The sequence below is a fragment of the Moschus berezovskii genome, chromosome 18 (genome assembly GCF_049115385.1).
Source record: "Moschus berezovskii isolate FMDL1 chromosome 18, NW_MosBer_1.0, whole genome shotgun sequence".
In the NCBI taxonomy this organism is placed as follows: Eukaryota; Metazoa; Chordata; class Mammalia; order Artiodactyla; family Moschidae; genus Moschus; species Moschus berezovskii.
In genome coordinates this window covers 70,224,593-70,237,080 of record NC_142477.1, presented here as the reverse complement: position 1 = coordinate 70,237,080, position 12,488 = coordinate 70,224,593, and the positions used below count along the sequence as shown (strand labels likewise).

Below are 12,488 nucleotides of genomic sequence, written 5' to 3'. Positions count from 1 at the left end.
GCTACTGCTAAGTCACTTCAGTCGTGTCCGACTCTGTGTGACCCCATAGACGGAAGCCCACCAGGCTCCCCCGTCCCTGGGATTCTCCAGGCAAGAACACTGGAGTGGGTTGCCATTTCCTTCTCCAATGTGTGAAAGTGAAAAGTGAAAGTGAAGTTGCTCAGTCGTGTCCGACCCTTAGCGACCCCACGGACTGCAGCCTACCAGGCTCCTCCATCCATGGGATTTTCTAGGCAAGAGTACTGGAGTGGCTTGCCATTGCCTTCAAAAATTTCCCCAATTTACATTTTTAAAAAATTGTATTTGAAACTACTGACTTCCTACTGTCATTCAGGAAAGTAAAAGTGTTAGTTGCTCAGCTGTGTCCAACTCTTTGTTACCCCATGGACTGTAGCCTGCCAGGCTCCTCTATCCATGGAGTTCTGCAGGCAAGAATGCTGGAGTTGGTAGCCATTCCCTTCTTCCAGGGGATCTTCCTGATCCAGGGAATGAACCCAGGTCTCCTGTATTGCAAGCAGATCCTTTACGTCTGAGCCACCAAGAGACACTTTCATTTCTATCAGCAGCCACCTCTGAACCACAATTACAGTGAATTCTTTCTGCCAGGTGGGGATAAAGCTGAAGTTCAGCGGACCCAGAACATGCTTGGCACTTTTTTTTAAGTTCTGCTAGCACTTCTCTTTTGTACAGATGAGGAATTAAGGCTTAGGAATCACCCAGCAGGCATAGGAGCCTGAGTTAGCATTTGAACTGGGGTTCTTTAACATCAAGCCCAGCGCTGAGGCTGGCAGTGCAGGGAAAGCTAACAGGATGGCTGCTTCGGAACCACCTAAAAAGAACATTAGAGATACAGATTTGCAGGCCCACCCACGTCTGACCAAATCAGAATGTCTGAGCAGAGGAATGCATTCCTCTGTTTTATTGTTTTCTCGCAGAAACTGATGTGCCCAGCCAACGCCACCCGTGGCATCTCACTTCTCATAGTTAGAGCCTCATAGTTAGAGGGGGCCCTCCTCAATACCATCACAGGATTTACGGAGTTGGAGTTGGGGGGAAAGTCTCTCTGGGTTTCAGTCCATTGCCCTTAATTCCTTCCATCCAGTACACTCAACCCCATTTTTCTCAATTCATCTGCTCACAGGGACTGAACGAATAGAAAGTGAAAAGGAAAAGTTGTCTTTGAGAGACAGAGGCAGCGACCACCGACACACAAGGTTTTTGTGAAGGACATATGAGATCATGAATTGAACTGTGTGTCTGAGTGCCATGAAGTGCCATACAGGATTACATTACTAATTTCAAGCCAGGAGGAATATAACCTCCTCAATTTAAGTGGAAACGAGAAAACAAGTCAGACCATCTATTTTTACAAATAAAATTTTACTAGAACACAGTTTATCTTATTCTTAATGTATTTTCTATGACTGATTTTGAGCTACAGAGGCAGAGCTGACTATATGCAACAAAGACCAATGGCCTAAAAGGACCCAAGCGTTCACTCTGTGGTCCTGTAAGGCAAAGTCTGCCACCCGCACTGAGCCAGATGGTCACGGTTTTCTTAGGTAAACACAAAACAGCAGTCCTTAGTGGAACACCCAACATTTTAAGTAAGCCCTAAAAATGGAATTTTCATGGTTGGATGGATAGGGATGAGGGAGTAGACAGTCCCCAGAGCGGGATTTGTGAAAAGTGTGATGCTTTCTCTGCCCCGTTTGGATCACTGTCCCAGGAGTTACAGAAGACAGACAGGAGCATGCCTTATCCTGCAGGCCAGTTTGGTACAAAATTGGTTACAAACTTTCCTTCCAAACCCAACCCTTAATCACTTTGAGAATAAAGCCACACTGTACTACAGAGGTCAAATATGCAAGCCATAGACCACAAACTTGTGTCTGCACATATATGTATGTATGTAGATGCATGTGGGGTGTTCTTTTATTTCAGCTAAGGATGACCCAAGGTCAGGCCTAACCCCTGTAATCCTTCACACAGAGTAGGCTCCCACTTCAGCAGCTTGTTCAAACCAGCCTGGAACCTCAGTGGGGAAGAACAGACAGCCCCACGGCTGGCTGGCTGCCTGGGAACCCACCCACCTGCTGGTTTCGCTCTCCTGCTGTGTGCTGGGCTCTGCTCACTACAGCGGGATGGCCCTGGCCCAGATGGCTCATGCAGCCAACCTGCCCCCAGAGAACTATGCAATCAGGAAGCTGGCAGTCAGCACCCGTGGCTCACCAGGCTCTACAAGCACACGGCATGTTTCCCTTTCCTGGCACAAAATCCGCAGGTGAAAGTCAATCACCTCCACCCATCAGTGAGGAAGATTAAAATTAAGCCTTTGAGACCAGCTGTTTATACTCTTGTCATGACGCGGATGACCGAGAGCAAGCAGTATTATGGTTTCCCTTAAAATGTTAACCAAAGTGATAGCCAAGATTCTAGAAAAAAAGATAAAGAGTTGATCAATAATTTCCCAGTTTTGACCTCTATGAACTCCCATTGATATAGCTGGTAATAATTTCATGCAATATGAATATTCTCAACCCTTCAGATTTGGTTTTATTTAAGCAATTCAAAATAAAGGCATCTGAGAGTTCAAAATGCCCAAAGCTATTTAAATAAGGTCTAGGAGAAGGCAATGGCAAGCCACTCCAGTACTCCAGTACTCTTGCCTAGAAAATCCCAAGGACAGAGAAGCCTGGTAGGCTGCAGTCCATGGGGTCGCTACGAGTCAGACACTGACTGAGCGACTTCACTTTCACTTTTCACTTTCACACACTGGAGAAGGAAATGGCAACCCACTCCAGTGTTCTTGCCTGGAGAATCCCAGGGATGAGGGAGCCTGGTGGGCTGCCATCTATGGGGTTGCACAGAGTCGGACACGACTGAAATGACTTAGCAATAGCAGCAGCAGGTTTGGAAAAATATCCTAATGAATCTATAGACATCTTTTGCCCTAATTTCTGTGTTGAAGGAAATGGCAACCCACTCCGGTATTCTTGCCTGGAGAATCCCATGGGCAGAGGAGTCTGGTGGGCTACAGTCCATGGGGTTGGAAAGAGTCAGACATGACTGAGCAACACTTTCACCTTCACTGTGTTGACAGAAGCTTGATAACAGATACCTATATCTATAAAGAATACAGATATTTATCACAATTTTATTATTTTGCATTTTAAAAAATTTCTCTAACCAACTTTTTTTTCTTTAAGTTCATACTGTAGTTAAATTACAATTCAACTTTGGTATTTTTTTTTAATTAAAGCTTTCATGGCACCTAAAAATAGCAAAGAGAAAATAATAATTTATCCTGTGTTAAAGGCAGAATTGTGTCCCCCTCCACAAATTCAGATATTGAAGTCCTAACCCCCAATGCCTCAAAATGCATTTGAAGATAGAGCCTTCAAAGAAGTAAATGAGTGAGGTCACTAACGTATGCCCTGATCCAACACGGCTGATGTCCTTTAAGATGAAAAATGAACACAGATTTGCACAGAGGGAAGACTATGTGAAAGCAGGGAGAAGACAACCCTCTATAAGCCAAGAGAGGCCTTGGAAAAACAAACCCTGCCAACACCTTGATCTTGGACTTCCAGCCTCCAGAAGTGCAAGGAAAGAAACTTCTCTTTGAGCTACCCAATCTGTGGTACTTTATTATGTCAGCTCTAGCAAACTAATACACCCACCTTTTCAAATACCTCTTTGTCACTGAAGTTTATACTATCCAATGCCAGGTTCAGGCTTATGGGAAATTGCCTGTAGGTCTCTGGCAAAAGCTTCTTTTCACATAGAATACACAAATAAGGTACCCATTTCCGAGTTATAGAATATTTTTTAAATGTTAGAGATTATCACCTACCCACTTCTTAAAGACTATTAAATATGAACTAGAGCGTAGCTTTTATTTGGAAATTTTCTATTTCCATATGTCAAAAACAAAAGTCACTAGAGTTTAACACAGCTGTGTTTAAAAAAATACGACAACACTGCCAAGATGAAATATTCTGGATACAATGGTTTGAATCTGAAAATATTTTGATGGGCACTAAATTCTAACATGTAGTAAAGGGAAACACTCTTCTGGAATTCAAACTTAATAAAGTTATTCTTTTTCCAAAGTCAACTATGTGACTAATGCATAAAATTTTGTTCTCAATTTAAATTTTATCATATACATTATGGAAAAATTATGATTTGCTAAAAAGGATTTTTTAGGTAACCTGCAAATATTGAGGTACAGATAAAAATATAACTGAAAGGGGAGACTAAGAATATTTCAGATTAATTATCATTCCATATTTTCTCTGTTGATTAATGGAAAAGGCAAAAATAAACTATGGGCTTCCCAGGAGGCTCAGTGGTAAAGAATCTGCCTGCCAATGCAGGAGCTGCAGGAGACATGGGTTTGATCCCTGGGTCAGGAAGAGCCCCTGGAGGAGGAAATGGGAACCCACTCCAGTATTCTTGCTTGGGAAATCTCATGGAGAGAGGAGCCTGGTGGGCTAGAGTCCATTGGGTTGCAAAGTTTGAACAACTTAGTGACCAAACAACAACAAATATAAACTAACAGACGCTGAGTAAATAGTTCTGGAATTCTAAAACTGAGAAAAAAAGGCACAGAAAGAAGGTAGGTTTTGCTGATTTTTGCCTTTAAGAAGAGTAATACAGTTGAGCATTTCATGGGGCCATTTATAGAGCAATTGTCCTATGGGGACTACTCTGTTTAAAGAAATTCAAATTTTCTGGAGTCTTGGCTAGTGTCCCTCAGAAGAGTGCAGATTAAGTTCATAAACCAAGCATCTCTTCCACTATAAATAAAATCAAATACCAATTTGAATTTAATGTTCAAACATCAAGAATTTTGTTCATGAGACAACTTCCAAAACTGGAAAGTAACACTCTTTATAAAGTATTACCTTAAAAAATGTTTACAAGTAACACAGGGCTATTGTTAGGGAACACTGGCGACACAAACGATCCTTAAGAAAATGTGTCTGATAGGGAAAAAAGTGAAGCTAAAGGGTACTTATGAAATCTGAAAATCCTCAGAACTCATGCAAGCACTGACCACCACAATCCAAATGATTTAGAAATATTTTTCAAGTGGTAATATTAAAAAAAAAGAAGGAAGCAATGCAAGCAACGACAACCACAAAGAACTAGGCCTTCAATGTTAATATCCTGCCAAGACATTACAACAGGATTTATCCTAGTTCTACTCCAACTTCTTTTCAAAGGAGAATTTAAAACAGCACTCCAGAAATTAGCAGCATACAATGCAACGGCTCAGTGCCTGGGCTCCAGACCCAGCCTTCCCAGTTCGTCTCCTGCTCTGCTGTTTACTAGCTGTCGGCCTTGGACAGATCACTGAGCCTCTCTGCGCCTCCGTTTCCCCCCCTCGATTGGAGACAATAACAGAATCATCTCAGTGGACGGTTGCTAGCACTAAATGGATTCCTCCACATAAAGCCTTAGCACAGTGCTTCAGGCTTGGTTACGCGTCCTGTAACTGTCGGTGGTGGTGGTAATGATGGAGACCCTGAAAACTCTAGTGACAACCAGGACACAAAGAGCGCAGTGAAACGTCTGGTGAGGTCGGCTTGAGCAGCCAAAATGAAAATTCCAACCTGGGCGACAGCTAAACACGCTCAGGAATTTTATTCACACCCAATTTTCTTCCAATAGGTTTACTGTTCCCTAAATTCACATTTCCACTGATCTGAGCTGCTCTCAGGCACCCAACACAAGGCCAGACAAAAGAGCAAACGACTCTTCAGGGAGCTGCCTGAAAATAGCCCACCAACGACATCAAACCACAGCTAAATGCACATGTAACAAAAACACCAGCCAAGAACATGAGCGGCAAATTCTGTTAGTGAGAGCAGTGGTCCCTGACGGCCACTCACCCCACGATAGAGCAGGAAAGTGTGAAAGCAGGGGACGCCGACACAGCACTGTCCTGGATCTGAGCACGTGGACTGGCCCCTCTCCACCACTGCAGCCTGGACTGATTTCTTCCAGCTCCCCCCGACCCCGCGTCCCGCTTCCCCCTTCCTGCCCCCCTCCAAAGGCATACAAGGAAAGCCCAGAAAAAGTCTAGTGAAGACCACCGTCAGCGGCTTATTTTGAGCTACTTTCGATTCTGAGAACCGTGAAAGCTCTGGAATGGCTCGAACAATTTTATCTGGCCCTGACAACCCTCTTAAGAGTATCTATCCAATTTTCATTCCACTTGCCTATCACTTCCTCCTAATCTCTGACTTTATTCTCTCTCCTCTAGAAACTGCTTATCATGCTTAAGTAAACCAACATAAATAGAGTTTTTTTGACTAGTTGCAAAATTCCAATGCTTAACAGCTCACACTGCATTTCTGATCTAATCCTTCCGGCACACACCAGGATGCTCCCAAGAGAGGAAGGCCAGAGCTGATTTTGCTCTCTTCTATCAATGTCCTGAGTGTCCTTGGCCTATACTGGACACAGTATCTGAAGCAGAAGCATATTTTCTCAGCATTTTCCTTGGCTATATTCCTTACATGTGGAGACACTGGGTTTTGTATATAATCACTGTTTATTTCCTTAGTACATGTTCTATCTCCTGCAAGCAGGCAGCCAAATGTTTAAAAGCTTTCTACTTTAAAGTACAACTCAACAGAAAAAGATGGGAGATACAGAAAAAGTAGGAATACTTATTTCAAACAAAAGCAGAATGTGGTTTAGCTCAAACTAAGTTTCTGAATTATCCCAAAGCTGGCATGCAAAACCACACTGACAACACAGAAAGCACTGCAAATAGCAACTTAATGAACGCACACAGCAAAGCAACATGGACCAGGAGAAGGCATTCAGCAGTATGCTCTCTACAGCATCAGAGCCGCAAGGTAGTATATTCAAGGGGTTACATTTTCTACATTCGGCCCCTATTTTAGATCTCAATTCACTATTCCATTTTTTTCCCTTTTTTATTTAAAGAATATTTGAAATGATAAAGAACTATTTCATTCTCTTATATGTTGACAAGAAATGTTATAGCAGTGACCGAATAATGTAAAGAATTATCCACTGCAAAGAATTAACATAATTTGCGTTAGTAATAGACCTACTTTCAGACAGTGTCAGAATTATTACTCCCAAATTTGGAGAAGCTGGACACATTACACCTTTCTGTTGCTGATAACTTATCCTCCAGACAAGCTAAGCACATCTCTGAAGCATGGAAACCAATCTCTGCCCAGTTCTGAGCACCACTGCTTGTTTCATGTTTCTGAAACACTTGGCTGTCGCTGATTTACTTCCCATCCATGTGGCCAGTCATCTGTTTATTCTATCGCACGCCATCTGTTTTTCAGTAGAGAGGTTTCAAGTTCTTCTCATTCCCTACCTCACATCCCACGGAAAACAATTTATAATAGACACAGATTTAAATCATTTGGATTCACATGGAGCTGGTAACTTGAGCTGCCTTTCATTTATATGTGACAAATGTTTCAATGGGATTAGCAAATTGTGTTATTATGAGGTACTTAAGGAGACACAACACCTTTTTTAAAAAAAAAAATGACAGATGATAACGGTTTCATTTGGGGTATTTAACAGCAGTAGAGAAAACGTTACTAAAGTTGTAGGAAACTGCCCCAAGAGACAATCAAGCCCTACCACAGACCCTGGCCATGTCTTTTATTTCTGAGAGTCAACAAGGATGTGTATCAGGATGTGGTCAGGTCTACAGTGAAAAATAAATATCACGTTGCTTCACTTTTCAGGGGGAAGTTATCATTTAACCCACAGATGTGATACCCCTGTCTGCCTCTCACATTCCGGCGACATCCTCTAAGCCCTCCACCCACGCTCTAGCTTGTCTCGAGTCTCACAAGCAAAGGACCCCAGACTTCCCTGAAGAAAAGTGTATGCCGCAAACTCCAGCTCAGCAGCACCGATTTATTCCCATCACAGGGCCCACTTCGATCTGCTCTAAAGGAGAGCCAACCACTCAGAGAAACAGCTTCTTGTGGAAACTATACAGATGACGTGTAAAGTATTAATTACCATTTTTACAAGAATCCTTGCTGCTTTGGTGGAGAGGGGGTATCTGATGACAGGCCCCAGCCGCTATCCACAGTTCATGGTTGACATCTGAGGGTTGAGAAATGTCCGTCTTGAGGTCTACTTGATTTTCACTAGTCCTTACCAAATCAGAATGAGACACGCCTGAGGGGCAAGCAGCATCCTGATGGATGTCTGGTGGCGGTGGTTTGTTCGAAGGGTTAAGTGGCATTTGCACTAAAGCTTCATTGATGAAGAATGAATTTTCATGACATAAAGTCTCAGATCGATTAAGTTCCACTACCTGTGCAAGAAAAAACACAACAATTTCTTCAGCAATTTGCACCAGTGTTATAAAGCATTTATTCCTAATAAAATTTAGCAATCAAGACTTTAATGAGTATGGTAGAGGATATTACCCTTGACTCCCTCCTCCTATCCTCTTTTAATAAGCCAGTACCAAAAACTTCAACTAACAAAACATAGCATATCTTAAAAAGAAATACATATCAAATGAAAAAACACCTGCAGTAGTGTTCACTGTCATTAAAGTGTTTCTACTTTAAGGGAATATCATTTTCACTTCTGCTAAATGAAATTTGAAAACATTCATGTATATGTAAGGTATTTGCAACAAATATAATTTAGCCAACTAGAAAGGAAAATAAAGTATAACACAGATCATTCTTATAAGCTGATCAACTTCTACAACTTTATATACTATCATTAAAAAGTATCTATGTGCACACAGTACAGAAAAGTAAACTCCTGGGACAAATGAAATCGTCAAGAGTGGCTCAAGAGGATGCAAATTGAAACACGGAACTTTTCGAAAGGTTTTTTTCTGACTAAACGTTAAACTACTCACGTTAACGGCCACGGGTGAAAAATGAATTCTGAATTTACTAGGTCCTTGTGGCATCACCGACTCTGTTTGAGTGAACTCCGGGAGTTGGTGATGGACAGGGAGGCCTGGTGTGCTGTGATTCATGGGGTCTTTGGAGAGTCGGACACGACTGAGCGACTGAACTGAACTGAACTGAACTGTGGCTCAACTGGTAAAGAATCCACCTGCAACGCAGGAGACCTGGGTTTGATCCCTGGGTTGGGAAGATCCCCTGGAGAATGGAAAAGCTACCCCATCCAGTATTCTGGCCTGGAGAATTCCATGGATTACAGTCCATGGGGTCACAAGGAGTCGGACAGGACTAAGCGACTTTCACTTTAGGTCAAATTTACAAAAAAGAGAATAATAAGCTTGGAATAATAGAATAGATGGAAATGGCAACCCACTCCAGTGTTCTTGCCTGGAAAATCCCATGGATGGAGGAGCCTGGTAGGCTGCAGTCCATGGGATCGCTAGGAGTAGGACACGACTGAAGTGACTTAGCAGCAGCAGCAGCATACTTGTTAAATTCAGTGCCTGTGCACGTTACTAGCTCATGATCCACTGAAAGTTAAATCTCTACAGAACTCTGAAGACCAGAGCACATCCGTCTTCAAACATGAAACACACTCATGCCCAGGGAGACTCCAGGACAAAACTCTCCTCGCTGGGACAATGCGGTTCTGTATTGCTTCCCCTGGTATCAAGGGCATCGATCACGAGTACCATGAACCCATGATCCAGAAGAACCCAGACTTTTCAAATATGCGCATGTCAAGATGCATGCCTATTGTCTCTGGAAGTTCCCAGCTCCTGCTCCCTACACACTGAGTAACTCTTGCGAGCTCTTACATGAGCAGCAAAAAGACAGACGTGTGTTCAAGGGCTCCAAAACCACCACGACTGAAGCCGTCTTACTCTGCTTCTGCGCGCACAGGAGCCCCGTACCTCCAGGGTTCCTGGAGAAAACGCCGCGGGAAGGCTGCTCTGCCGCCCGTGCTTCCAGCGGTGCAGCAGGCTCTGCTGGGCCCGCATCCTCTCCCGCTCCCTCTCCACCAGGCGCTGGCCCTCGCGCAGCCGCTCCAGGCTCTGCTGGTAGTCCTGCAGCTGCTGGTCCAGCTCGCCCCGGCTCCTGAGCAGCAGCTCCTCCTGCGCCCCGCACTCCCTCTCGCGCTCCTGCAGCCGGCTGGCCCGCGCCTCCTGCTCGCGCTGCTGCTGGTCGCACCTGCGGAGCCAGCGGTGCTGGTCTTGCTGGAACTGGAGCTGCAGCTTATGGGTGTCGGCCAGCTCCTCCCGCTCCTTCTCCAGGCTGCGGGACTTCTCCTGGTCCTGAAAGGGGCTGCCTCGGAAAGCGGGGCCCGGGGCCAGGCTCTCCCGCTGCCGAAGAACCAGCCTGTGGATCTCAATGTGGCTGTCCTGAATGGTCAAGGCGGCCTGTCAGAGCAGAGGGCAAGAAAGCAAAGGCGTCCATATTGTCTGCATGGTGAGCTGGCAGCACCTCTGCACATGAAAGTATGACCGAATGATTCTCTCTGCACACTTCTCTCCTTGCTCTAAGTTACCTCCCGAGACTGGCCTTGGCACTTCAGACAGGCTTGTCTGCATTTCCTTAGTGGTACAGTCTGAGATGTATACACAAAAGAAAGCCCAAAAGGAACATTCTCTCCCTCCTTTGGAAATGCGGTTTGTTGCTGCTGTTGCATAATATTTAAGCAAGTGTTCTGAGTAAGAATTCAGTCCATAAATTCACAAGACTGCCTTTCTGTGCTATGCCACATTATCTTTCTGAGGTCTTGACAGTCAATAATTCAGGAGAATTTAAGAATCTATATAAATCAGGTAGTACCTTTTGAGTCTCCAACCAGAAATTACTTAAGCTATATGACATACATAAAGACATAAAAGTCAACCATTTGGAAGCTTTGCTAAGTAATTTTTTTTATAATGGCAATTAATATCATATTTAGGAGATATATAAACGGTAAAGCTAGTCTCATTACTGTTATTTCTTTGTATTATAGCAGGAAGGTCATGCACAAAACACTAAGCTGAAATTCATCTGTTTGATAGAATGCTAAAAGGAGGCTGGAATGATTACGGGGACATAGATACTCTAAAACCCAGAGGAAATTACCAACCAAATTAAAAATTTTTTTTTGAGTTATGGTATCTACCTATTAAAAGTTTGGCAGTATCACAGGAAATAACTGCCAACTTTTGGAAGGATTCCACAAAACAAAACAAAAAAATGTGAATGCCCTTGGAAGCTTTTATTTTCAAAAGTTCCCATGGAAAGCACAAAGAAACAGAGAACAGAGAAGGGATAAATTGAAAATAGCCACATACTGGGGGTGGGTGTATACTGTGACTTGTTATGAGAAATTATTACGCTCCAAGGGATAAATTCTCATTTTTCTTTCCTAAAAATTTAAAAAGCTATTCATGTAGCAGATGCTGAGAAGATGGAGATTTGACCATTAGTTCTTTAAGTCAGCAGTTTCCTCTACTCTTGAAGAGTAAAGAATTAAAGTATACTTTAAATTAGCATTTGTTTTGGAACAAGACTCAAAAATGTATTCAGTGAGGTCTTTTGAAATGAAATGTTTCTAAATGTGAAAATCAATTAAAAATTGAAATTCACATGAATATTTGATTAATGTCTTTCAGTGGTTTTTATAAAGAAAACAGTGATACCATTGAAAATAGGTACTAATAACTTAGATCTTTAAATATGAAATAATAAACCATTCAGGACTCTGCTGACCTGGCTAAAGCTAACTGTAGACTGTACATCACCAGCTAATTCTAACAATTCCTAAGGGCATCAGCAGAGTAAAACAACCAAACCAACAAATCCAATATTCTATATGCCAAAACTTCCATAGGCAATGGTAACTCTTAGGTAAGGATTTCAATTAGACTAATTAAACACTAACATGAAGTATTTTTCATCTACTTAACATTTGGGATAAAACAACTCTCTCTGTAGCACAGGGGTGAAATCTGAAGACTGGATATTCATCTTTACATTTAAAGTTTATGTTTGCATATAAGACAGAGAACAGTACTTACTTGTCAAACTTAGGAAAATTCCCAGTTCGCTCGCTCTCTCTTTTTTTAAATTATACTGAACTGTAGTTGGTTTATAATGTTGTATTCGTTCCTGCTGTACAGCAAAGTAATTTAGTTGTACACATACACTCAGTCTCTCTCAACTTTTCTCTGCTGAAGTGTGCCCTTTCCTTTCTGTCTTGCCTATACCTCATCTCTAACACTATTCTTCTAACATAGGGATCAAATTCCATTTTCATCTGATTCAAAAATGCTATGTAAAAAACTTTAATCATGCATAAGAGATTCAGCTTCAAAGGAGATGACTGTGCCATGAACAGAAATCTTTCAGAGCACATACCCTTAAGCCAGCTCAAAAGCTTTGGTTAAGAGAACGTGCTATAGAGTTTGGTATTTGCTTCAACCTCATGTTGCAAAAACTAGGTCATTTAGGTCACCCAGCATTTCTGAACCTTGAATCCACAGAGGGCTGCATTTAAGGTTGAAAAGA

General features: G+C 42.5%; 1 protein-coding gene across 8 annotated transcripts in view; it reads right to left on the bottom strand.

Annotated features, from left to right (window-relative positions):
- Positions 1-12,488, bottom strand: part of ARHGEF28 (Rho guanine nucleotide exchange factor 28) — a 347,353-nt gene that overhangs the window by 29,102 nt on the left and 305,763 nt on the right. For 6 of the 8 annotated variants that reach the window (XM_055421868.2, XM_055421861.2, XM_055421862.2 and 3 more), the window contains 2 exons: positions 9,875-10,360; positions 8,044-8,344 (listed from right to left, as the gene is read on the bottom strand). In XM_055421868.2, the coding sequence (XP_055277843.2) occupies positions 8,044-8,344; positions 9,875-10,360 (787 nt within the window). The remainder of the gene's footprint in view (positions 1-8,043; positions 8,345-9,874; positions 10,361-12,488) is intronic. The other 2 variants (XM_055421866.2, XM_055421867.2) reach the window with 2 other exon arrangements.